General features: G+C 43.2%; 2 protein-coding genes and 1 long non-coding RNA gene across 3 annotated transcripts; 1 reads left to right on the forward strand and 2 right to left on the reverse strand.

Moving 5' to 3' along the window:
- Positions 1 to 558: 558 nt before the first annotated feature.
- On the forward strand, positions 559 to 4,679 carry slc52a3-1 (solute carrier family 52 member 3-1; the record flags this gene model as incomplete). Its single annotated transcript, XM_079519168.1, has 6 exons — positions 559 to 788; positions 1,815 to 2,130; positions 2,598 to 2,796; positions 3,244 to 3,508; positions 4,013 to 4,136; positions 4,467 to 4,679. The coding sequence occupies 6 exons, from the start codon at positions 559 to 561 to the stop codon at positions 4,677 to 4,679; spliced, it is 1,347 nt and encodes a 448-aa protein (XP_079375294.1).
- A 1,770-nt stretch (positions 4,680 to 6,449) lies between these two features.
- On the reverse strand, positions 6,450 to 22,690 carry LOC306935926. The gene is made up of 3 exons (XR_013791442.1): positions 22,583 to 22,690; positions 8,156 to 8,249; positions 6,450 to 7,870 (listed from the first exon to the last, which is right to left on the reverse strand). It is a non-coding gene; the product is annotated as an uncharacterized lncRNA (long non-coding RNA).
- A 465-nt stretch (positions 22,691 to 23,155) lies between these two features.
- On the reverse strand, positions 23,156 to 27,543 carry LOC306935909 (uncharacterized protein). The gene is made up of 4 exons (XM_079519249.1): positions 27,446 to 27,543; positions 25,948 to 26,164; positions 24,550 to 24,758; positions 23,156 to 23,238 (listed from the first exon to the last, which is right to left on the reverse strand). The coding sequence occupies exons 2-4, from the start codon at positions 26,075 to 26,077 to the stop codon at positions 23,182 to 23,184; spliced, it is 396 nt and encodes a 131-aa protein (XP_079375375.1). The 5' UTR covers positions 26,078 to 26,164; positions 27,446 to 27,543; the 3' UTR covers positions 23,156 to 23,181.
- Between the last annotated feature and the right edge of the window lie 402 nt (positions 27,544 to 27,945).

The raw sequence follows: 27,945 nt of genomic DNA on the forward strand, positions 1-27,945 counted from the left end.
ATAGATTATACAGAGCTTCATAGAATTGTATGACAGCACTGTCATCAGTGTCGTGTCAATGAATGTTTTTTTTGTTTGTCTTTTCTCTTTTTACACCGGGTGGATTCATGTTAATTATTTTTCAGACATTTAACTACTTAAACCCTCAATAGTAAACTTGACCTTTGGCTCTGTCTGCTCGTCCCTGCTCTTTTTTCCCTCTACACTAAATCTCTTGTCCAAAAACACCAGATCTACAAGCACACAATGCCTCGTGGGTTGCTAGGGTTCACGTGGTGAGTGTGAAAAAATTCACACAAAGATCTACAAGCTCACAATGCATCACAACGAGACGCAATGTGAGCTTGTAGATCTGCTATTTTCAAAAGATTGTTTTACATTTGAAAAATGTAAAACAATTAATACTTTTGTACTTTTACTCAAGCACATTTTGAATTCCGGGTTTTTACATGTAAAGACTAAAGAGTATTTCTTTATTGCAGTATTGATACTTTTACTTAAATAAACAACAACGTGAGTACTATTTTCCACCACTGGTGTTTTCCTCCAGACCTCAGAATGGCTCTGCTGGTCCATCTCCTGGCCTGTGCGTTCGGCCTGGGCTCCTGGGTGGCGGTCAACGGCCTGTGGGTGGAGCTGCCACTCATCGTCAACGTCCTCCCGGAGGGCTGGGAGCTTCCGTCCTACCTGACGGTCATCATCCAACTGGCCAACCTGGGCCCCCTGCTGGTCACCGTCATGCACAAAGTGCGACCGGGCCTGCTGAGAGAGAACGCCGTCATCTACAGGTATACTGTATGTATAGTAGCGGGCTTGGCCTGACATTTTAGGTCACGGTTGAACACACAAAAGGGATAATTCAGATTTTTCTTAAAGCTGTAGGAAATACTTGCAATTAATATAGTGGTTGCACAGGTATAATTTATTGCCTGAGTCCCGTGGTGGGAGTTCTGGTCTGGTTTTGGTGAATATTAAGTAGTTATACGGTCATTTGGTCATTTGGCCGTGGAACAACTGACCAGATATGGCCAGGTATCTGGTCTACATGTGTTTTGTGGATTTGGAGAAGGCATATGGCTGGGTCCCCCGGGAGGAGGTTCTGTGGGAGATGCTGCAGGAGTATGGGTTGAAGGGGACCTTGTTGAGGGCCATCCAATCTCTGTACACCCAAAACGAGAGCTGTGTCCGTGTGCTCGGGACTAAATCGGATTAGTTTCCGGCGGGGGTTGGCCTCCGCCAGGGCTGCGCATTGTCACCTATCCTGTTTGTGACTTTCATGGAGAGAATCTCGATTGCTTCACGGCTTTTTGCAGAGGATGTGGTCCTGATGGCACCATCTGTCCAAGACCTTCAGCTCTCACTGGACCGGTTCACAGACCGTACGGCAGCTGGGATGAGAATCAGCATCTGAGGCCATGGTTCTCAGCAGGAAACCGATGGATTGTGCAGTCCAAGTAGGGAATGAGACATTGCCCCAGGTGAAGGAGTTGAAGTATCTCGGGGTCTTGTTCACGAGTGAGGGAAGGCTGGAGAAGGAGGTCAGCCGGAGAATCGGAGCAGCAGGGATGGTATAGCAGTCACTGTACCGCACTGTTGTGACGAAAAGAGAGCTGAGCCAGAAGGCAAAGCTCTCTGTCTAACGAGCAAACTTCGTTACTACTCTCACCTATGGTCATGATGACCGAAAGAGGTCGCACAATTGATGTAACAGTATTACCATGTTTTGTTCTTGTTTACTGTAAATCGCTCTGGATTAAGCCTAAATTGTAAATTGTATTGATACTTGAGTACTTTTTCCCACTACCGACATCCAGCATCCTGTCCATCGGCGTGGTGTCCTGCTTCCTGCTGGCCTTCTTCTGGGACCAGACCACGGTGGTGGGCGGAGCTAAACGCAGCACTGCCTTCTTTGTCATCACCTTCTTCCTGGCGCTGGTGGACTGCACCTCGTCCGTCACCTTCCTGCCGTTCATGATGCAGCTTCCCGCGCACTACGTCACCACCTACTTCATCGGCGAGGGGCTCAGCGGCCTGCTGCCCGGCCTGGTGGCGCTGGCACAGGGCGTCGGCATTGCCATGTGTGCCAACGTCACGTCGGCCAATGCCACCGCGAACTCCAGCTCGTTGCAGGTATCGTGTACACAACTGCTACTTTCTTCTTTTTTCCTTATGTCTAACTAACTAACACCTCAATACATTCCTGCTACTTGCTGCAGCCTTATGACTAACCTCATCAGTGGAAAACGTACTCACATTTATTACTTAAGTAAAAGTATAAATACTGCAATGTAGAAATAGTCGGTTACAAGTGAAAGTCCAGAATTCAAAATGTACTTAAAGTACCAAAGTACTCATTATGCAGAATGCCCCATCTATCCCAAGTATTCAAATGTATAAAACATCTTTTGAAAATTGTGAGCATTGTGAGCTTGTATCAATGGGTCATGCTCAGACATCAACTGCAGGTGTCAATAGGTCGTACTCAGACAGGGTACTCGGACATAGGGACACACATTTGGAGGGCTTGGCACCGCTCAAAAATACACCTGTAAAACCTGCATGGTGACATGACAATACAACTGAATCTGATTCTGCAGACGCAGTATCTCCCTCCGCACTTCTCCACGGAGATCTTCTTCTTCTTATTGGCGGCCATGATGTGCGTGAGCCTGGCGGCTTTCTGCACGCTGGACAGACTCCCTCGCACGGTCTACGACCTGTCCACTGCCAACCTGGTGTCCGGCGCCGTGGCGTCCGTCCCCTCCGGCCTGGACAACCCAGCAGTAGTGGGGGAAAGTAACTAAGTATATTTACTACTTAGCCTAGTACTGTATTTAACCACTTAAACCCTTTAGTCTTAGAGAAATTGACACTTTAGTGTCCATTTCTCATTTCGTTCCATTTGTACACTCTCAGAATTATAGCTTTTCCTTGAAATTAAAAAGCCACTGCTTTAAAAAAATCAATTATACACCCCATGAAGCCTTGAATTCATGGAGATTTGTTTTGTTTTTGTCGCATTCCTGAGCATACTTTGATGAGCGGGTCATCGGTCAGTAGGAGACTCAGTAGGACACCTGAGACTCCGCCGGTCATCAAACTATTGGCTCAGGAATGCGATAAAAACATGAATTCAAGGCTTCATGGGGTGTATAATTGATAGGAAACAAGAGTGTGAACTACTCCTTTAAGTAAAATATCTGAGTGTAGCTACTTCTATTCCTCCATGTCCAGCAGCAACAGCCCAGGATGTGAAGGCCCAGCAGCAGCAGAGTGATGACAGCGGTCAGTCCAGGCCTCTGCTGGCCAAGCCCAAACACTCGGTCTACCAGCTGGCTTTCATCTACTTCCTGGTGGTGTGGATCAACGCGGCCAGCAACGGGCTGCTGCCGTCGGTGCAGACCTACTCCTGCATGCCCTACGGAAATCTGGCCTACCACCTCTCTGCTGCCCTGGCATCTGTGGCCAACCCGCTGGCCTGCGTCATTGCCATGTTCTTTCCAAACAGGTAATAGGCCTACTGTCCTGCAGTGTTGATTTTGAATGTTTTATTTAGTTTCAGTCATAGTCTTTTGAATAACATTTTGCTTTTGTCATATTTCAGTCATCTGCAATGTTTTAGTGTTAGTCTAGTTTTAGTAAAATAAATATCATAAGATTTTAGTCAACTAAATGTACAGTTGAGTAAAACAATAATTTGGCGGGCCTTGATGGCATCGTAATTCCTGATTTTACACTTGGTTGCACGCCAATGTACAAGCTATTTTCACCACCCATGCACAACCAAACATTCTACTGGATCTCTTCTCCACTAGTCCCTCCCTAACATTTTAGTATAGTTTATATTTGCTGACGAAATTGTCAATATATTTAGTCTTAGTTTTAGTCATCATAGCTTAGTTTTTTTCAGTGAAACAATTAAGTAGTCGACGATCATTCCCCCCCCCCCCCTCAAAAATATGTCCACCACTGCTGAGGAGTAAACTTGTTGTGTTGTTTGCATTGTTTGCAGGTCTCTGGTCTTCTTAGGTGTACTCAGTGTGTTGGGCTTTGGGTTCGGAGGCTACAACATGGCCATGGCAGCCATGAGTCCTTGTCCCCTGCTTCACAACTCTACCATAGGAGAGGCTCTCATTGTAAGTGGGGATGATATAGAACATAGAACCATGCCATGTACCTACTACTCCCCTTCCTGTCTGTCTGGACCATGTGACTGATTTGATTAATTGAATACTTCATAGTACGACAGTTTGCAGAAAAAAGCACTGGGAAGTAGGCTACAGTTCAATCAAGGTCTGCTCAGAGGATTTAAAGACCTGTGAGGTCAGATGTAGAGAAAGCGGGAGGGGAGCCGCGTTCCTCCGCCTCCCTCATGATGTAGGGGACATTAACGCACGCAAATGTTTGAGCGGCTCCCTTGTGAGTAGATTGACTGACTGACTGGTAACTCTGGTGTTCATCTCCAGGTGGTGTCGTGGGTTTCCTTCACCGGAAGTCTGTCTTTCGTGAAGGTGATGGTGGGAGTCATCTTGAGAGACAGGAGCCACAGCGCCCTCGTGTGGTGCGGAGCAGCGGCACAGATCGGCTCGCTGGTCGGCTCGGTCACTATGTTCCCACTGGTCAATGTGTTTCATCTGTTCAAGTCCGGAGACCTCTGCAACACTGCATGTCCTCTATGACAGTATAGTTCTATGGTTCAACTTGTTCAAAATGTGGCAGCCAGAGCTTTAACTAAAATTAAGATCAGAGAACATATTACTCCGGTTTGGCTTCACTACATTGGCTTCCAGTAGTTTTTAGGATTGATTTTATACATATTTTACTTGTTTATATAGCTCTCAATGGTCTGGCACCTTCCTACCTCTATGACTGCCTGCCTAGATATGTCCCAAACCGGCCCCCTCAGGTCTTCTACTGCTGACCTGCTCCACGTGCCTACAATGGATTATAAAAAACACAGTGAAGCAGCCTTCTGCTTCTATGGGCCAACGGCTTAGACAGGCAGCCTCTGTAGATAGCTTTAACCTTTTTATTTTCTCTTTTAGTTGATTTTTAAATCTGTGTTTATTCATGCCCTCAATGTTTTAGGCCTTTTTTTGCTATTATTTTAATGTTGTTTTATGTTTTTACTATTATTTTATGCTTTTCTTTTTCCTAGGGTTGTCCCGATCCGATCATGCGATCAGAAATCGGGGCCGATTACATAATTTTCAAACGATCGGATACTGTATATGGGGCTGATGTGATGTTAATCAATTTGTTGAGAAATAAAAACATAAGAAATCCTTGATTATTTGATGAATCGAAAAGTAATCTAGAGTAATGGCTTAGAAAGTCATGGATAGTTGCAGTCCTACATCCATCACTGCACTTTGATGCTGCACAGGCTGGTCACGTCTCATAGAAATGCACGATACAACATACAGACAGTCACCATATACCATGCTACAGGATGCAACATATGCCTTGTATTAATCATGTTACCAATAGTTTTTAAACTGTGTAACTATATCAATATCAATGATAAATTCAGACTGTATGGTATATTCAGACTGTGACACAGTAAGATTATCACAAGCTATTTCAAAGCAATGTATCTTCCAAATAGTTATGAGTTTGGTTAGTGGACCAGAATGTTGGGGAAAGTGGAAAACACTGCACTGGGTCATGCTGACCTAAAATGGTGTAACTAATCATGAGATTTCCTATTATTGTGTGCCAAGATGTATGTCCACAAGAAGTTATAAAACACACCCACAATCCCATTTCATTATATACAGTATACTTCTAGAGACACATACAGTTACTCCTTCCTGTTTAGTCTTTTTTTACTTGTTCTGTGTTTCTTTCTTCTATATTCTTTTTCTATTTCAACTCTTCCTGTAACTCCAGATCATGTTGAGAGCTTGTGCAAAAATAATCTCGCCCACTCTTTTACATCACATGATATCATGTGATGTGACACTAAAGTTGATTCTGAATTGTGCCTGCAGACTAAATTCTTCCACACATCCCAAATATAGTAATGTTAAGACATCATGTTTCACTTTCCTGATAATCCATTAGGCTTATAGCGTAGTAATAAAATATTGTGTGCACGCTATAAGGCTTTGCACAGGCTTTAATATGCTATCCCTCTTTGCTGTCTATCTTCACTTGTGACCATCAAAAAAGCAAAAGTCCGATCCGATCCCGGTCCCGTTTTTAGCTGATATCGGCCCGATATCCGATCAGAAGATCGGATCGTGGCATATAGTGGAAAACCCCACCAGCACAACAGCTAAGTGCACAGTCTGCAAGAGGGATGTTCCAAGGGGTGGCACAAAGGTCGGCACATTTAACAAGGGCAACCTGATTAAGCACTTGGAGAAGAATCATGCAAAAGAGCATTCTGTGTACCTCGAGAACACTAGTTAAGAAAATAAATGATCCAGGACTGAAGCAGCAGAGTTTGGAAGCCTCATTTTAATAACGGGAGAAACGTGCCATAAACCGCACTAAAGCAACAAAAATAACTTATGGAATTCATTGTTCTAGAATGATGACCGGCCCCTTCAGGTTGTTGAAAACATTGGGTTTCGTTGTTTATATAATCAAACATTTGGAGCCAAGGTACAGCATGCCAAATCGTCATTATTTATCAGAAAAAGCCCTCCCCAAGCTGTATGATATTCTGAGGGAATTAACCCTAACCCATTGCAGCTTGGGCAGCTTGGGCGTGAGCCCAATGTCTATGTGTGGACATGCTGATGTCTCTTCAGCTGACTTGAATGACTGAAACTCTTGTCACAACTTTTACAGTGGAAAGGTCTTTCTCCAGTGTGGACACGCTGGTGTGTCTTCAGGTTAGATGCCTGACTGAAACTCTTGTCACAACTTTTACAGTGGAAAGGTGTTTCTCCAGTATGGACACGTTGGTGTGTCTTCAGATCAGATGACTGAGTGAATCTCTTGTCACAATGTGTACAGTAGAAAGGTTTTTCTCCAGTGTGGACATACTGGTGTCTCTTCAGCTGAACTGACTTATTGAAACTCTTGTCACAATGTTTACAGTTGAAAGGTTTTTCTCCAGTGTGAACACGCTGGTGTGCTTTCAGGTTATGCGAGACATTGAACATCTTGTTACAGAGTTTACAGTGGAAAGGTTTTTCTCCAGTGTGGATACGCTGATGTATCTTCAGGCTATATGCCCTACTAAAATTCATGTCACAATCTTTACAGTGGAAAGGTTTTTCACCAGTGTGGATGAGCTGGTGAATCCTCAGCTGACCTGACTGATAGAAACTCTTACCACAATGTTTACAGTGGAAAGGTTTTTCTCCTGTGTGGATATGCTGGTGTTTTGTGAGGCTGGTTGACCGACTGAAAGTCTTGTCACAATGTTTACAGTGGAAAGGTTTTTCTCCTGTGTGGATACGCTGGTGTATCATCAGATCAGATGACTGACTGAAAGTCTTGTCACAATGTTTAGAGTGGAAAGGTTTTTCTCCAGTGTGGCTACGCTGGTGTCTCTTAAGGCGACATAAAAAGCTGAAACTCTTGTTACACAGTTTACACTGGAAACGTTTTTCTCCAGTGTGGTCAGCTCCACTTGTCTCCCCCCAATCATCACTGTCTTCAGTGACTTCAGTGTCAGATTCAAGTTCAACTTCAGAGCAGTGGGAAGAGATGTCTTCATCATCATCATCGTCTTCTTCATTTTTCACTGCTATTAATGTCAACATTGACCCAACAGGCTCCTCTGGTTTTTGAAGTATCTCCTCCTGTTCTTTTTTAATGTGTGGAGGCTCTGTTTCCTCCGGGAGCAGACTGGGGCTCCTCTCCTGTTCAGGTGAATCCTCCTCTTCACACACAACCATGTGCAGTATGTCTAGGAGCAGAAATGATAGTCAACACTGGATTCCTTATGTGTAAATAAACATTTCCATCTGGGTATCACCTGACGTCTTTTTAGGTTTTCATTGATTCAGAATGGGACTCTGACTCATTACTAAATCGTCGCTACCTCGCGGTAATTAATCAGATTAAATATTTTACTCATTGACAGCCCTAGTCAAGATATTTTTGCAATGGATATTGTACAGTGAAAATTAGATGTTGTGGCAGTCCTACAACAGTTAAGAAATTACAGAAAGAAAGAGCATGTGAAACTTACTGAGTAGATGGTCTTCAGGTTCCTCCTGTTTAATAGAAATGGCTGAGTCTGGAGGGTTCATCTTCACCTGCAGTTTTGGACTCCACAGACTGGTCTGAAATGAAGGAATTGAATAAGGACTTTAATAGAAAACAAAAATAAATGAATAAATAAAACATTAAAGACAGAGCGTGCACATACTGAGGTGTGTTTAATAGACGCTAAACCTCAACTCCTGTGTGAATCAAAGTATAGGGAGAGGGCATATTAGTGACACGTTCGGTAGGATTTTGGCTTATTTGGGAGCCATCTTCCTGCCTGTAGGCTAGTAGCCTAGGATGAGATCAGTCAAACACATGTTCTCTCCGCAGTAAATAAATAATCTGTTTGTATGCGATTTGACCATTATTATTTTGATTACACGGTCATGCTTGTTTGAGGACAGGTAGAGAGCAGAGCATACATGTGTTTGGGAATGTTGCTGAGGGTTATGTTATTTTGTCAGCTGACACCCAAATCAAAGAAACCATACAGCGTGTATTTAATGATTTGATATCTCAATATAGTCAACGCACTGCGAGGCTACAATGGAAGCATAATTCTGACGGCCCGCGTGGAATGGACAAGTTAGGGTATCAAGTTTATGTTATTTTGTCATCTGACACCCAAACCATAGTGTTTAATTATTTTATCTACAATGGTATTATGTCTCCACAGTGAGGCTGGAAATGTAGCCTAGCAGCCTACTACTATAGCCTACTGGTAGGCAGGCAAATGGAAACCAGAATAACCCGTTCTGAGCTCCTCCCTACGCTCTGGCCCTATAGATACTGTTGGTCATAACTTTACTCTGAAGGTTGCTGATAGACAGACAGAGAGACAGAGAGAGAGAGAGAGAGAGAGAGAGAGAGAGAGAGAGAGAGAGAGAGAGAGAGAGAGAGAGAGAGAGAGAGAGAGAGCTCTGGAGTCTGGTCCATAGCCTTAAAGAAGAATTCCTCAAGGCTATGGACCAGAGCTAGGTTGAGATTAGGGTGCAAGACAATTAAATTGAGAAGAAATCTGACAACAAGCTTGCGTTGGGAGGTCTGCATCAGTTTAGTCTTCTCTTCAAGTGTACAATTAGCCCTGGTCCAGAGTGTTCAATAGCAACTGTGTAGTTGTAGTGTGTATAACACTCGTGTTAATACACTGTAAGCAATTAACTAAGCAATGCATCTACAAATTGTGCAATGTGATTGTGATGTCCATGCCAACAAAATAAACATGACATAACATAGACCTGGGGCCCGTTCCACGAAACTTGGATTAGAGATTAAACCGGGATTTAACAGATATCCTGGTTTAATATATCCTGGTTTTGTCTTAAATCCTGGATTAGTTAATCCAAGTTTCGTGAAACGGGCCCCAGGGCTAGTGTACCATGAGGTGCAAGAGGTAAATGAATAACAAACAAAGCTACTAAATAGCTATTTATATAACCCTGATTCATTTCAATCTAGTTCACACGTAGCAACTAAATCATTTGATCGCTTTTTTGATTGATTGAAATATTTATTAACAGTTTGCAGAATTACAGTACATTTCAAGCACAACTCAATACAAAGACTGTTAACTGTGAGTAGACGACCCAATAAAGCATTACACTTAATTGTTTACAAGAGGGTCCACCATGTTCAAATCATCAAAACATTTAGAGACGTACAAATAGACACTTCTATATAGCCAAAGAACAGAACAGGAATTCATCATAAAATACTCATACTCAAATTGATTGATTGATTGAAATATTTATTAACAGTTTGCAGAATTACAGTACATTTCAAGCACAAACTCAATACAAAGGCTGTTAACTGTGAGTGGACGACCCAATTAAGCATTACACTTGTTTCCAATAGGGTCCACCATGTTCAATTCATCAAAAACATTTAGAGACGTACAAATAGACACTTCTATATAGACAAAGGACAGATGCTCATTAATACCAGAGCCTTAGATATAGACAGAGTTATGCAAACTGCGTTCACTTCATGGGGCCAGTCCCTGTTAATAAATATTTCAATCAATCAAGTCAAGTCCAATGGTGGATCTCCTACTACATAGACTTCTAGTACATCGGGTGCTTCCCATAGAGTATATATGGTGCTTCCCAACTGGGACAAGTCCTGGACCGGCTGTTACATTTTGTCTTCAGACCATGTCAACTCCAGACCGCGTCAACCGTCGCCGTAGAGACGGAGTCTGACGGACCCACAACGGCAGATGTTGTTCACAGCGAAATAATGCGTAGCAGTCCGCGTCAATGCCTGTCTCTTCCCTTTATGTTAATCACAATTCCAAACACATAGCCTACCGATGTGATTCTTGTCTTAAGCGTCGGGCAGGCGTTGTGTGGACCTTAGCCAGGTTTTGTTGTTGTTGACAGTCACGGGAAGAAGGGGTTGTCTGACTCTTCCTGTTTCTCAAATAATACATTAGCTTTTATAAATTCTATTCTATTCGCCATTGGAGTATGAGTATGTGTCACGTACATTAACCATGTAGCCCAGCATGTAGTGCGTGAAAATAAACGCATTGATGAATGAAGGAATACATAAATAAATAAATGTTTCTGACGGGATTCGAACTTGTCCTGTTCTCAGCATAAGTTCACCAGTCTGGAGCATAGTCCAATGTGCCATTCTATCCACAACGTTCAGTAACCGTAATCACATCATGGAGTATAGAACTAGCCATCAACGCACCAAACCTAGGTTAAGTTGAGACCTCAGTCACCACACTGGTTTACAACATAGCTGTTTATTACCGATTTGTTTCTAAAAGCATCTCTCACCATCATCACCTAAATTCACCTTATAGTCATTATGTTATACAGGCTACTTAGAAATTGTAAATATATGAAGCATAAAAGCATTATAGGTAGACAAACAGTTTGTTATATGACCTCATTATCTCATAGATAACATAACATGGAAACCCACATAGGCCTACATATAATTATCAATTAATTAATTAATTGATTGATTGATTGACATTTTTATTTCACAGTATGCAGACTGAGAACATTTCAAACGAAAGCACAACTCAATACAAAAGCTGTTAAATGTGAGTGAACTTTAACTAAATACATGAATAACAATGTATTCATGATTCATGTTCTTTCAGATTGAATGTTCATCTTGTGAATTATGGTTTCACTGGGTGTTTGTAGGCAACTCCCAGCCTGCACATAAACCAGTGTGTGACCCACCTAGAATGTAGTCACATTATTGTGTTGTTTTATTTATTTTATTGTGTGATTTGAATTCGTTTTGGGAGCTGTCACTTGTCAATGTATCTGTGTGAGTATTGAGTTCACCTTGGACAGTAGGGGGCAGTATAGGAGCGTTCTACCTTCTCTTCCCCATGGGTTGGTATTACCTGCAGACCGGAAGCTCACCGTCATTCTATCGAGAGCAACCAGTCTGGAAACAACTATAACGTTCTGTGTGCTTCTTTCTCCTGTTTATCAGGTTGGTTTTGGTGCATCAACTCACTGAATGATAGCTATGTGATTATAATAACATTAAGTACACGTTCTGATGGTGGAGCCTTACTTTAATGTGTTTGCAGGATGTGATTATTGCTTGTGAGTGAATCCAGGGCAGAACACACTAGTTTGGCTGTGGCAATCAATACAAAATGGCGACGTCCATGTGCAATGTTTTACAAGGGAACTAATCCTAGTTTACACTCCCGTTTTTGAGCTCCCGTTTTTGTATATGATTTGGTGAATGATGATGAATGTGTTTTGGTGAATTATGTGTGTTTTGTAAGAAGTGTGACCAGCTATTTTATTGTATTTGGACATGGTTATGAATAAGTTCAGCTCTCAGGATTAATAATAAGAATATGTACAGTAGGTACAGTAACTCAAAGGTGTTATTGAATAACTAAGGAAGTATAAGAAGAGTATAATTACTTAAATGAGCATTATTAAAGTGCACTGAGTTAAAGGTGAATATTCCTGAGACAAACAAGACAATGAATGAGGGTCTATTATGGTACTTTATTGTATGTTTTGAAGTGATGAAGTGTACCAGGTTTGCTATGTAAAAGAATATGGGAAGAACATGCAGTATTTGTAACGGTGATAATAACTCCAGTGATACAAAATGGTTTATTGTGTATTTTGATGAAAACAGAATTGGAGATGAGTTAAAATACATTGAAATAATAATACCAGAAACAAAAGAAATGGGAAACAAAGTGAATTTGTGGATTTGTGATCTGTGAAAATAAATTCTATCGAGAGCAACCAGTCTGGAAACAACTATAACGTTCTGTGTGCTTCTTTCTCCTGTTTATCAGGACAATATTATCTGCATGCTTGTCCTAGCTACCTGGGACCTGCAACAGATATTTGGGGGCTCGTCCGGGATTGGCAACGCCATTGATGATTTGACGGTTGCTGATCCAGTGATATTATGAACCCGGAGGCCAGAGTGAAGTCCTGCACGTTACTGAAGTGAGGTGGCGTGTCTGCGATGCGGCTACAGAGCAGAGGTGGTGTGTCTACAGTGCGGCTACAGTGAAGAGGTGGCGTGACTGCAGTGCAACCACAGGTGCAAAGGTGGCGTGATTGCAGTGCGACTACAGTACAGAGCTGACGTGCGACCTACAGGGCCGAAGAGACTGCAGTGTTACTACAGAGACTGCAGTGCAACTACAGAGACTGCAGTGTGACCACAGAGACTGCAGTGTTACTACAGAGACTGCAGTGTGACCACAGAGACTGCAGTGTTACTACAGAGACTGCAGTGCAACTACAGAGACTGCAGTGCAACGACAGAGACTGCAGTGCAACGACAGAGACTGCAGTGCAACTACCGAGACTTAGTGCGACTACAGAGACGAAGTGACGTGCCGCAGTGCGACGACAGCAGCAAGGTGTCATCACTGCAGGCCAAGCCATGTCTATCGTACGCAAAGAAGTCTTATTCAGCATCAAAAAGAAACTGTACAATCTCTCAGGCACCGAGGCCTATGAGGTTGCGAAGTCCATTGGAACTGATCATGACCAGCTGGAATCCACGGATGAAGAAGGCTGCATCGACCATATCCTTACCTTTATGCATTCTGATGATCTGCTTAATTCTGAAGATGAGGGTGTTGGTCATTTGATGCATTTGAATGATTTAATATCAAAGGTTATGAAATATCGTGAACGTTTTGAATGTCCTGTTCTCATTTCAGATGATGTAGCTGATTCAAATACACTGCCCACTACACAAACACACACTAACCCCACCACTCACACCCACACAACCAAGCCAACTGGGGACATTGAGAAGTTACAAGCCATGTATGAAGAGATAGGCAAGAAATTACATGAATGTACTGTGACTCCCACCACATCTTCTGGCCTGACAACCACAACTGACAACAGCCCAGATGCAAATGACCCAGTAATGACTCCAACCTCAGCACAAGGTGGCAGCCAGCCACGTCACCATAGTGACATCAACCCCACCACACGCCAAGCCTCAGACAGATTGGTCTCCCTACAAGATCTCGCTTATCTCCAGCGAAAAGAGTTCAGGATACATGGGGGCCAAGTAAGTGACACTACATCTGACCTCAGCTACAACAGCTTATGCAAACAAATAGATGAAGGTCTGAGAGAGAAACACACTGAGGGTGAGGTCATTAGAGGGGTGCTCCGTGCAATCAAACCTGGCAACTTCAGAGATATGTTGACAAACAAAGACGACCTGACAGCCACAGAACTCAAAAGCTTCCTCCAGTCACATCTAGGTGAAAAAGGAGGCACAGAGCTCTTTCAAGACTTGATGTGTGCCAAGCAACATGAAAACGAGACACCACAGCAATTCTTGTATAGGATGATTGGCCTAAAACAAAGAATTATGTTCACTGCTAAACAGATAAACTCAGTAGTCAAGTATGATGCCTCCACAATCCAGTGCATATTCTTGAACACTATATGTCAAGGCATAGGAGAGAAGTTTGAAGATGTCAGGCGTGAGCTCAAGCCTCTCCTTGCTGACCCAACAGTATCTGATGAAGCTCTGCTGCGACAGGTGATAAAGACCACAACAGAGGAAAGTGAGAGGAAGCGCAGATTTGGCCGCAGCAGCACTGCCCGTAAGGTAACCCAGGCCCATAGCACCCAGGCTGAACCTGAGGAGAAAGTTAAGAGTGAGGCAAAGGTTAGCACCGTCACTAAAGATGAGACAATACAGAGACTGAGTTCCCAGGTTGAAGCATTGAGCCAGGCAGTGGAGACCCTGAGACAGCTAGTTACCCAGGCTCAAGCACCAGCACAGCGCAGTGTACCAACCCCTTACAGTAACCCTGACCAGCCCAGATCAGAGAGAAGGACCCAGAGACCTTATGGCTGCCAGCAATGTGTCGCACAGTCCAATCCAAATTGCAACCACTGCTTCGCATGTGGAGAAGAAGGCCATCGTGCAATTGGGTGTTTAAATAAACAGAAGCCGTCGGGAAACGGGACCCGGTCAAGGTAGAGGGACAACCTTTGATCGGTCCTGAGTACATGTCCCAACCCCAAACAAGCCCAAGACCAAAGCCAGCTAAGGTCAGTGATGCTAACACAATACAAACTGACAATATAACACAGCCGTGCAAGTTAATTGCCCCACTCATTGGCCGCAAATCCCTTCTGAAGTGTAGTATGGGTGGCTACGCTGTCACTGTCCTGCTGGACACAGGAGCCAATGTAAGCCTAATTGACCGCACGTGGAAGAACAAGTACCTGCCTGGCCAAGATATTCGACCTCTCTGTGAGCTAATGGACAAGGAGCTGAATGTGACTGCAGTCACAGGTGATAAGGTGCCCTACGACGGATGGGTTGAGGTGGTAGTAAACCTGCAAGGAAATGATGACCCAGATTTATCCATCCGTGTTCCCTTCCTAGTGAGTCAGCTGAAACTAGACAGACCATTAGTTGGTTTTAATGTAATCCAAGAACTCATTAAAAGCAATGAAGGCCGACCCAAGCTCATGTCCATTCTGTCCAATCTCCTTGCTGGTGCCATGGAAATTGATGATGCTCGTGCGGAGGCCATAGTGACTTTTATTCAGACTCAGAGCTCCCCAGAAGAGGAGTATGCTGCCGTAAAAGTGGGTTTCAAAGAGGTCACAATTTATTCAGGTCAGGTAGTTCACATTAAGTGCAGGGTACCAGCCAATGTTAACCCCTCAGAGGCATTTTTGTTGTTTGAACCCAACCTCGACAGTGCACAGCTGGAGACATTGAGCATTGGAGCAGGCTTAATGGAGATTCACCAGACAGACAGATCTTTCATTAAAGTGCCAGTGTCAAACCACTCCAGTCATGATGTGACGTTGCCCAGTTTCACAGTTCTAGGCAGCATTGAGCCCATTGACAAAGTCATAGAGACAGACAGTCCCTGCAGTGACCCTAAGAGTATTCATGTAAACACTGTTGACTCCTCACCTCTCCCCAGCTCTAATCAAGTCCCACCCACTGCAGACCTGTGGCACCCCCCAGTGGATGTCAGTCATCTGACAGATGAGCAACAGGAGGAGGTGAAACAAATGTTGGTAGAGGAATCAGGAGCTTTTGCTCGCGACGATGGTGATATTGGTGACATCCCAAGCCTCCACATGACCATCAGTCTGAAAGATGACATTCCAGTCCAAAAAACATATGCATCCATCCCCAAGCCACTCTATCAAGAGGTCAAACAGTACATCCAGGAGCTGCTGGCAAAAGGCTGGATTGTCAAGTCAAAATCACCCTTTTCAGCACCTGTAGTCTGTGTCAGAAAACGTGATGGATCTCTAAGACTGTGTATTGATTACAGGCAGTTGAACCAGAAAACAGTAGCAGATCGCCATCCACTGCCTCGCATCCAGGATCTCTTGGACACCCTGGGTGGTCACAGCTGGTTCACCATACTTGACCAAGGCAAAGCCTATCATCAGGGCTACATAGCTGAAGGATCCCGCCACATGACAGCCTTCATATCGCCTTGGGGTCTACATGAATGGGTGAGGATACCGTTTGGTCTCACCAATGCACCTGCTGCTTTCCAGCGCAGCATGGAGGAGATGCTTGTCACCTTGCGTGACGACTGCTGCATTCCATATCTTGACGACATTTTATGCTACTCCAAGTCCTTCGCTGATCATGTTGATGCAGTACGTCGAGTCCTGAGAGCCCTGCAGTGTCACGGTGTCAAGCTGCGTCCCACAAAATGTGAGCTGTTCAAGCCAGAGGTCAGGTATGTGGGCAGGTTGGTGTCAGCTAATGGTGTGAGAATCGACCCAAAAGACATTGAGGCTGTAAAGTCATTGAGGGAGAAGACACCCACTACGGTGGGAGACGTCCGTAAGCTGTTAGGCTTTCTGAGTTACTACCGGACGTATATCCAAGATTTCTCCCGCATCGCTAAGCCAATATATGGGCTGCTGCAAATGAAAGGAAATCCTGATGCAACACAGAGGAAGACAAAGAAAGGTAAAGGAGCTCAGATGCACTCAAAGACCCCCATACAGTGGACCGCCTGTCACCAGACCATCCTCGAGCAGCTCATTGACATCCTATCACACCCGCCTGTGCTTGCATACCCTGACTTTGAACTGCCTTTTGTCCTTCACACCGATGCCTGTCAGCTGGGACTCGGTGCAGTCTTGTACCAACGACAGAGTGGAAAGTTGAAAGTCATCGCCTATGGCTCGAGAACATTGACCCCCGCTGAAAAGAACTACAACCTTCACTCTGGAAAGCTAGAGTTCTTGGCCTTAAAGTGGTCTGTATGTGAAAAATTCAGGGATTACTTGTTTTATGCCCCGTCCTTTACAGTGTATACAGACAATAATCCACTGACATACGTGATGAGTACTGCAAAGCTGAACGCCACAGGCTTTAGATGGGTCGGAGAGCTTGCTGACTTCAGATTCAACCTGAAGTACAGGCCAGGAAAAGCCAACGTGGATGCTGACACACTCTCCCGTCTCCCACTAGACATAAACAACTATGTTGAAGAGTGTACTGAGGAGCTCAACAGAGATGCCATCCATGCTACTTGGGAAGGAAGTGAGGCTGCGAAAAGGCATGACATTGCCTATGTTGCTTCTCTTAACCTGGCACAAAGTTCAGAGTCACAAGTTAAATCCCCGTTACCGACCATCAGCCAAAGTGAACTGATCAGAGCTCAGAGGCAGGATGCAGCCATCAGTGAGATAATCAAGCTCAAACAGTCAAGAACAGCACTGACAAATGAGGACAGAAAGAAAGCAGGTGGCCCTGTGAAAAGACTCATGCATGAGTGGAGTAAGCTGTATATGGAGTGTGACCTGTTGTACAGGAGAGCTGGAGGGCGACAGCAGCTCGTCCTACCTGCTGAATATCGGCCCCTTGTACTGAAGTATCTCCATAATGACATGGCTCACCTAGGATCAGAGAGAGTCATTGGGCTGGCAAGAGATCGTTTCTATTGGCCATTTATGAAAAAGGACATTGAGGCCTATGTCACAAAGCAGTGCCCCTGTATCAAGCAAAAGAAACCTGTGGTCCATGATAGAGCACCGATGGGCAGCATCACAACCACTGTACCACTCGAGCTGGTGTCTATTGATTACATGCACTTGGAGAAGAGCAAGGGTGGATACGAATACATCTTAGTAGTCATAGACCACTTCACCAGATTTGCCCAAGTGTATGCAACACGAAACAAGTCAGGCAGAACAGCTGCAGAGAGAATATTTGGTGACTTCTTCACTCGTTTCGGATTTTGTTCCCGTCTACACCATGACCAGGGTAAGGAATTCGAGAACAACCTGTTTAAAACCCTGCAACAGCTGTCTGGGGTGAGTCACTCCAGAACGACCCCGTATCATCCCCAGGGAAACCCTGCAGAGAGATTCAATCGGACGTTGCTTCAGATGCTGAGAACACTGCAAGAAGAGGAAAAGAGCAACTGGAAGGATCATTTACCACAGGTGGTGCATGCATATAACTGCACTAGACACGAGGCCACAGGTTTCTCGCCCCACTACCTTATGTTTGGGCGCCACCCCCGCCTCCCCGTAGATCTGCTATTTGGTCTGTCCACTGAAGAGGAGGGTGAAACACCACAAGGGTACGCCGACAAATGGGCTGTGAGAATGAAAGAGGCCTACCGAATTGCATCTGAGAACAGCCAACAGTCCAGTGCACGAGGCAAGAAGCGGTATGATCGTCATGTGAAGGGAGTTGTGCTACAGCCCGGTGACAGAGTCTTAGTCCGCAACATGAGTGAGAGAGGAGGTCCGGGAAAGCTCAGGTCCTACTGGGAACAAAGAGTAAACATTGTGAAGGAACAAATAAATGACAGCCCTGTTTACAAAGTGTCTCCAGAGACAGGTGGTGGAAAAGTCCGTACTCTGCACAGGAATCTCCTTCACCTTGTGAATGACTTGCCTGTGAGTGTTGCTGAACCGTCGAGGAGCCAAGCACTGACTAAGGAGAGACAAGGGAATAGGAGTCGGGTTGAGAGGGATGCACAGAGAGAGGCATTCCAAAGCAGTGCTTCGTCTGACTCGGATGATGATGTCCCCAGGGCACAGTACTGGCTTAGAGTAAGGCCGGATGTTACAACCACACATGTGCCTCAAAGGAACCCTATGACTTCTCCATCCTTACAGGAACAAGCAAGGTTGACTACACCAGCAGGAGAGCACAGACAACATTCCAGGTTCACAGAAGAGGAACATGAACTGATGGAGCAAGAACAGATTGAAGATGATGAACAAAGTGAACATGAATGTGAACAGACAGCAGACTATGATGGACAGAATGCAGAACATGAACATGACCAAGCCAGGTATGACACTAACCATGACAGTCCTGAATCCCCTCAGTGTGATCCAGGCAGGAGGCCAGTGCGAGACAGGAGACCACCCAGGACACTGACATATGAGTCTCTTGGTCAGCCATCCTACCAGCCAATGGGGTCAGTCAACAGTATTGGACTTGGGGGACCACTAACATTGCCAGCATGGGGAATACAGTCAGGCCCAACACCACACTTCCCACCATATCCCACACACTACCCAATACTGCCATACACTGTCATGATACCATACACTGTCCCTTCCTTTGCATACTGACTTACACACAGACATGTGCATACAAGGTTTGATTTGAAAAGAAAAAGTGTACATTTTGAGAAGAGTATTTTGTATTTTGAATGCCGGGAGTCATTTTCTTTGTCGGGGAGCGTGTGACCCACCTAGAATGTAGTCACATTATTGTGTTGTTTTATTTATTTTATTGTGTGATTTGAATTCGTTTTGGGAGCTGTCACTTGTCAATGTATCTGTGTGAGTATTGAGTTCACCTTGGACAGTAGGGGGCAGTATAGGAGCGTTCTACCTTCTCTTCCCCATGGGTTGGTATTACCTGCAGACCGGAAGCTCACCGTCATTCTATCGAGAGCAACCAGTCTGGAAACAACTATAACGTTCTGTGTGCTTCTTTCTCCTGTTTATCAGGTTGGTTTTGGTGCATCAACTCACTGAATGATAGCTATGTGATTATAATAACATTAAGTACACGTTCTGATGGTGGAGCCTTACTTTAATGTGTTTGCAGGATGTGATTATTGCTTGTGAGTGAATCCAGGGCAGAACACACTAGTTTGGCTGTGGCAATCAATACAAAATGGCGACGTCCATGTGCAATGTTTTACAAGGGAACTAATCCTAGTTTACACTCCCGTTTTTGAGCTCCCGTTTTTGTATATGATTTGGTGAATGATGATGAATGTGTTTTGGTGAATTATGTGTGTTTTGTAAGAAGTGTGACCAGCTATTTTATTGTATTTGGACATGGTTATGAATAAGTTCAGCTCTCAGGATTAATAATAAGAATATGTACAGTAGGTACAGTAACTCAAAGGTGTTATTGAATAACTAAGGAAGTATAAGAAGAGTATAATTACTTAAATGAGCATTATTAAAGTGCACTGAGTTAAAGGTGAATATTCCTGAGACAAACAAGACAATGAATGAGGGTCTATTATGGTACTTTATTGTATGTTTTGAAGTGATGAAGTGTACCAGGTTTGCTATGTAAAAGAATATGGGAAGAACATGCAGTATTTGTAACGGTGATAATAACTCCAGTGATACAAAATGGTTTATTGTGTATTTTGATGAAAACAGAATTGGAGATGAGTTAAAATACATTGAAATAATAATACCAGAAACAAAAGAAATGGGAAACAAAGTGAATTTGTGGATTTGTGATCTGTGAAAATAAATTCTATCGAGAGCAACCAGTCTGGAAACAACTATAACGTTCTGTGTGCTTCTTTCTCCTGTTTATCAGGACAATATTATCTGCATGCTTGTCCTAGCTACCTGGGACCTGCAACAAGTGCATCTCCCTCGATCCACTCTCCACTGTTCTAGTTGGCCAGCCATCATTTTTATTTGATTTATTTATTTATTTGTTTAAAAACACTGCTCACTCCTCATGCATTGAAGTATGAGCTCAGTTCGGGGCTCTCCCCGGGTTGGCAGAGGGTAGCACCCAGGATTACATTTTAAGAAATTGGCACTGGGTGTAAAATAGAAAAAAGAAAACGATGACCTGTCTTGTTGCTCTTGATGACCTGGGTGACCATGGATACTTCTGCAAAGGTTACAATTAAATTTAGATGGAATGCTATTTAGATACTATAGATTATTTGCTATCCTGGTTTACTGAGGCAACATTTGTTGTTGTTAAAGCTGCTAAATGCCTAAATCATTTAGTTCAACCCTACCCAAATCTATTATGGTGCCTTTATACACTGCCAACCAATGTCACATGCTCCATCAACATGGCTGTCCATGTTGATGGAGATAAAGGTAAGGTTACAAACCGATACAGAGGAGCAGACTGCAATGTATGACTCCGACCACTGTGACGACACTGTCCTTTAGTGTCCTGAGGTGGTCAGGAGCAATCTGACATCAGACAGTGTGTGCCCTTTTGTGGTCATTTTTGTTACACACTGTAGAACAGTGGGCAAGGCAAGAATGTTACTCTTGTGTATGTATGGGATGTGTCAAATAAAATAACTTAAATCATGTGTTAGGCTGATTTACTTTAGCCTGGCGCGGCCAGACTCATTTACTTGGCCTCTTGATGATCTTTGTGTGTTGTCTGAGGTCATGTTATAAACAAACTGTCTAACCCATAATGCTTCATATGTTTACAATTTCTAAGTAGCCTGTATAACATAATGACTATAAGGTGAATTTAGGTGATGATGGTGAGAGATGCTTTTAGAAACAAATCGGTAATAAACAGCTATGTTGTAAACCAGTGTGGTGACTGAGGTCTCAACTTAACCTAGGTTTGGTGCGTTGATGGCTAGTTCTATACTCCATGATGTGATTACGGTTACTAAACGTTGTGAATAGAATGGCACATTGGACTATGCTCCAGACTGGTGAACTTATGCTGAGAACAGGACAAGTTCGAATCCCGTCAGAAACATTTATTTATTTATGTATTCCTTCATTCATCAATGCGTTTATTTTCACGCACTACATGCTGGGCTACATGGTTAATGTACGTGACACATACTCATACTCCAATGGCGAATAGAATATCATTTATAAAAGCTAATGTATTATTTGAGAAACAGGAAGAGTCAGACAACCCCTTCTTCCCGTGACTGTCAACAACAACAAAACCTGGCTAAGGTCCACACAACGCCTGCCCGACGCTTAAGACAAGAATCACATCGGTAGGCTATGTGTTTGGAATTGTGATTAACATAAAGGGAAGAGACAGGCATTGACGCGGACTGCTACGCATTATTTCGCTGTGAACAACATCTGCCGTTGTGGGTCCGTCAGACTCCGTCTCTACGGCGACGGTTGACGCGGTCTGGAGTTGACATGGTCTGAAGACAAAATGTAACACCGGAAGTAGGCAGAAATGCATTGGACTCAGGCAACAGCCCAGCTTTAATGATCTTAAATCCCTTTATTTTAGATTGTTTTGTAGTAATAGTACAACATAAACATTAAAGAGACTTTAGTTGTTACTGTACAATACTTTAAAACAGTTGTCATGCTGCACACAAGCTTAAAATAGCTCTTGTTTGCGCCGCCCTCGTTGAAAACAATGTATTTCCAACTCCAGCTTGGCTTAGTTCAAGGCTGCATGAACAGCGCTCGAGCGCTCGGTTTCTGCCCCCTCTATATCGTACGTAACTCTTCTATTCGATGGCTCTGATTAATACTAACCCCGATAGCCGATACGTTCCCTCAGTCCCTCCCTACTACGCTCATTCTGGGGGGGAGCTCCACACAACACAAACCCTCACCTTTATCGTGTCCTGTTTTCACGTGTCCTTGACTGACGCAACTCACACTTTGTGACCGTCTCTAAAGACTCTTTATTAGTGGACTAAACTCACCAATGTTGTGGTTGAAGGTTCAGTCACTTCAGTGAAGTTTGTACTCCGCCGGTTGCCGTCAAAATGTGCACGGTTTCTCCTTTCTCGAGAGACCGCCTACTAAAAAAAATGTATCCGGTATTGCCCACGCTGTTTCCGACTTTCCGTCCATCTCCGTAGATAAGAAAGTGTATAAATGGAACCAAATGGGTCCATTTCCCCCCGTGTACACGCACACACACAGTCATCTGTCTGCTGTACATGTATTACACCACTAGATGGTGCAAGTATACTTCTGTATGATTAGATTTTGACCCACTCAGGCATCCAGTAAAACAACACATGAAACTCATTGTTTTATATTACTATACCTTACGGTTTTAACCTAATTGTTTTCACAATAAGCCCCTCTAGGGAATTATTATTATTATTATTATTATTATTATTATTATTATTATTATTATTATTATTATTATTATTATTATTATTATTATTATTATTATTTATCAAATACAACATTAAAGGTAGGGTAAGTGCTATTTTTTTGGGGTGAAAACAAAACTTTTTTTTGCAAGTTTAGAGTGTTCAGTAACAGCTAGTCTCCATGTCTCTTCAGCTCTTTAACATGACAGTCTGTCTCTTCTTCTCCAGGACCGTTCAGAAATGGCTCCAACAATCTGGAGGGATAAAAATAACAAAATAAGTTGTTTACTTGGGAAAAAGAACCCCCCGCCGCCGCCACCACCACCCCTACCTTGGGGCAGTAGACTACTTGGAGGAAATCACACTTCAAAAATGACACACACACACACACACACACACACACACACACACACACACACACACACACACACACACACACACACACACACACACACACACACACACACACACAGGTGTATAGGATATAAATATCCTAGTTTTTGTTTTAAGTTTAGGAGCTGACTAGTTTCCATTGAGCTAATAGAGCCTGTTCGCTCATTTTCACGATATTTATCTGTGAAAATGAGTCACTAAATGTAATCTCTCAAGGACAGATTCCCAGCTGCGCAACTGAATCTGTCGGCAGGGGCAAATCAGAACATGTATACATTGGGGATTAATGGAATGAAAACATACTGTAATCGCCCCACCGGAAGAGGAAGGCTGAGGGCGGACCAAGTGGGTCAACATCCTGTTATCCACATTCTATTGGGCAGCTCCTCCAAAGGCAAATTCAAGGAGACAAACAGCAGAGGGCGCTGTTTTCTTCCTTTGAGCTATAGGGGTCATTGGCCTGAAAAGGCTGAAGACACCTGATGCAAACAGATGAAACTAGAAAAAGTGCCCCTCGGGCACAGTTCTGGTTGTGGCCTCCTGGTGGCGCTATAATAGGTCAATGTGAAAATTGCCTTGGATGGCAATCGGATGATTTGAGGCATTTTGTTCCAAAAATGTGTTTTGCAAAAATCCACTTGTTGGTGGCGTTATAACAGGCCAATGTGGAAAGGGTGGGATATATTCCTCAGACTATAGTAGGAAAGTCTGTGAAAGATTTCACGTAAATTGCACGCTGCGTTCATGATTTGAGGCTTTTTGTTCAAAACGGGCAAATCCTGCAAACTTTGAAAGCCAATGTTAGCCAATTAGCATGGAATATAAAATATCGGACAGATCAGTCTTGAACACATGACTATAGAGATAGTGTGTAACAATTTGCGGGATTTTTGGACAGAATCTAGAGGAGTAATATAAAACATTTCTTTTCCAAAAGTCGGCCTTCCTGGTGGCTCTATAACAGGCCGTTCTGGAAAATTTGGGGCAGAGGTTCATCGTTGGCATCCAGGGAGTGTGTGTGCAAAATTTGGCATCGACCAGGTTAACGGTGCAGAGGATTAGCTGTACACAGACGGACGGACACACACACACACTCACACACACGGACGGAGTGCAAAACATACTTTCTCCCCATGCCTTTGGCCTGGTGGAGACAAAGATAAATGGTTTACCGCCAGGGTGGCGACAGATGAGATGACCTTGGTGAGCGGTAGAGCTACGCAACCCACGACCCACCACATGACAGGAACCCCCTCGTCTTCATCGCCCTTCATCATTGGCTCGTCTTGTCTGGAGGCTGCAGGGTGCACTGTGGTGACGTTGACCATGACACCTGTCACCTCTGTGACCACTGGTGTCACGGGAGCCAGGGTCACACACACTGCAACGCATTCACAAGGCAGAAAAAACAACTAAGTGCACATTTGAAGGAATTTCCACATTAAATGGCCAGTGGTGTAAAGTAACTAAGTGTATTTCCTTACTACTACGTACTTGGAGGTATTTGTACTTGAGTATTTCCAATTTCGAATACTTTTACTAGTACTTCACTACATCTCAGAGGCAAATATTGTAGGCCTACTTTTACTCAACTACATTTATTTGAAAACGTTACTACTTTGTATAGATTTTGGATCCACACATTAACCCTTCAGCTATATAGGCTATTTAGACCATTTGAAAATAGCCGATCTACAAGCTCACAATGTGTCACGATGTGACGCATTGTGAGCTTGTAGATCTGCTATCAGATGATCAGCTGAGCAGAGTTCCAAGAAACATTTTTTTTTGTTGCTGTTCTTTTGTCAGCATGTTTGTTCACTGACCTGCAGGGACAAGATTGTTGACTAGCTGGAAGATAGAGTTCGGTTAGAATGAAGTCAACCACATTAGCATTACTATTCTGAGGTGAACATTCTGCAGACATAGCAGAAGGGCGGCTGTGGCTCAGGAGGTAGAGCAGGTTGTCCAATGATCCCTGGGTCGGAGCTGGAGGTTCGAATCCCGCCTCCTCCTGTCCACATGAAGTGTCTTTGTCAAGACACTGAACCCTACATTACCTCCAATGAGTTGGTCGGTGTGAGCTTTCCACCATTGGTGTGTGAATGTGGGAAGTGAGGACGCTTTACCTCCCAATGAATTAACCATTGTAAAGTGCTTTGAGCACTTGGAAAAGTGCTATGAAAATGCAATTCATTATTATTTATTTATTTTTAAACTTCTTTCAAAGTGGTTTGGGGTCAATTTAATGTATTTATGGAAATTATTTGATTATATTTTGTATTTATGAAATACTTGTTTTCATGTTTTTAAATAGTATAGGCCTATAGAGTGAACGAAAAATAAAGGGACCCATACATGGGGCGTCCCGAGTCTCCCGAGTCCCGACCCACTGTTTGGGAAACGATGCCACCCCCACAGGGGGACTTTTTGGGGTATATCCTTTTAGACCCAGTGTATTTTTGTCTTATAAAGTATTCAATCAATCAATCAATCAATCAATCAATCAATCAATCAATCAATCAATCAATAAAAAATGGTAGTAAAATGCCACACTGTATAGGTATTACCTAGAACAGTCAGGTTGGTGTAGCTCTCGTGGTTCTGTCCTCCTATCTTTACAACTTTGCACTTATAGAAGCCTGAGTCCTCCAGGGTCACAGCAGGCAGGAACAGTACACCGTCGTCTCTGATGTCCATCACCCGCGAAGAGTTCGGAAACGTCTGGAGGTCATCACCCGTTTTCCTTATTCCACTGGGACATTTTGACAAGTCCTCCTTATCGCACTGCCATGGAGAATAAGAACAGAACAAATGCATTCATATAGCCTACTGTAGATCGGTTGGGGCCACGGGGCAACCCGTGCCCTATATACAAACACACATCAAACTGCTATATATATATTATTTTCAGTGAAAATACTGACCAGAAAAACTTGTAACCAACGCTTCCACCTACTACGCAAGCTCAACTCCTTTAGAGTGAGCAAGCATAATATGGAAATGTGACAGGTGTCAGGAGGATGTCTTTTTTTTTCTTTCCTTTTGTTTCTTGTATATAATTGTCCTTATTTACCTTTGACAAATGTATTACATTTTTCACGACTGTCGGATGATGGAAATATGTTGTGTGTGCTAATTTAGTTCTTTATCTCCAAAAGAAAATAAAGTGGCATAGTCTTTATAAGCAGAGAACAACCTTCTGCGGGTTCACAATAATTATTGCAAACCGCACTTTAAAACAAAATATATGGCTTTTGTGTTGCTCATGGAGTAGTAATTCATAAATGGTGTTAAAGTCTAATCCTTCATTCCTGATGCCATTAGGCACTAAATGATACCATGTCTCGTTAGATTTGTTTTTAATGTACTTGTCACTGTTATTTATAAAAGTATTTATAAGGAAGAATGGTTGCTAATTGATTCTGTGTCCTGTGGTTGGCATTAGGTAACATCAGCAAGGGAGAGCTACAGGGCCTCGGGGTCTAGAGTTCAAATATGATTACTTTTGTGCTGTGACCCCCCAAAAAAGATTTTTTTTATTAATATCATTATTAATTTCTTTATTTTTTACTCAAATATTTGCTTCTGCATGGGGGTCCCTGGCACCAAATACCTTTGAGATGGGGTCCACAGCCAAATAAATATCATTTTGAGGGTGGCCCAGGACAACACAGCTCTATGCCCAGTGGGGGAAATTCTGAGTCACCACAGAGTCACAACAAGCTGTGCAGCATTTACAATATGATGAAAACTATGCTTCATTTGGGGGTTTTCCAGGATATTTGTCACTTGAATTCGTGACACGTAAATGCTAAAATAATGGCGATTATCTCAAACAATGGTGAATGTGATTAGACAATATGTGACAGGCCTATATGTAGCCTACTATATGTTGGGTGGTTCATTTAGGGAACAAACTTGGCTTCTTATCTATATATCAAAAATTGTATTGTCAATGTGCTGAACATGCATAAAGCATGGATATACAGTATGGTCCTTTAATGAAAAAGATAATAAAACAGTGGGAGAATACTGTATTTCTTTCTAAATGAACACATTTCTAACCTTATACCAGGTGACAGAGCGGTAGCTGGTGTATGGGTTTCCTTCACACTGCAGAGCGACATCCTGTTTGCACTCTGCTTGGATCGGTGAAACATTTACTGTGACTGAACACACCAGCAACTGAAAACAAACACATCAAAATTACTTTAATCAGTAGGCCTACATTGTTTCTGTCTGGGAAAAACCTCATAAGGCTTGTTTGCTATTTTTGAATTTGAATCCTGAAACGTAACAGTTTTGGACATATGAGGTTTCCACCCGACAGACCATCATAAAAAAAAGATAAATACGATTATATTATGATTACTTCATCAATTTGCTTCATGTTCCGGTCAAAATGACAAATAAAACGTTATTTAAATGCTTTCCAGTGGCTATCTATGAAGTCTATAGTTCTATACTCACCTCAAGAAGCAATATTAAGAGCAGAAACATCTTTTTCACAATCTCTGTTGCTTTACTGCTTTCCCTTTCACTGTTTCACTGTTCATAACCAGAGT

This window comes from Electrona antarctica (genome assembly GCF_951216825.1).
Source record: "Electrona antarctica genome assembly, chromosome: 2".
In the NCBI taxonomy this organism is placed as follows: domain Eukaryota; kingdom Metazoa; phylum Chordata; class Actinopteri; order Myctophiformes; family Myctophidae; genus Electrona; species Electrona antarctica.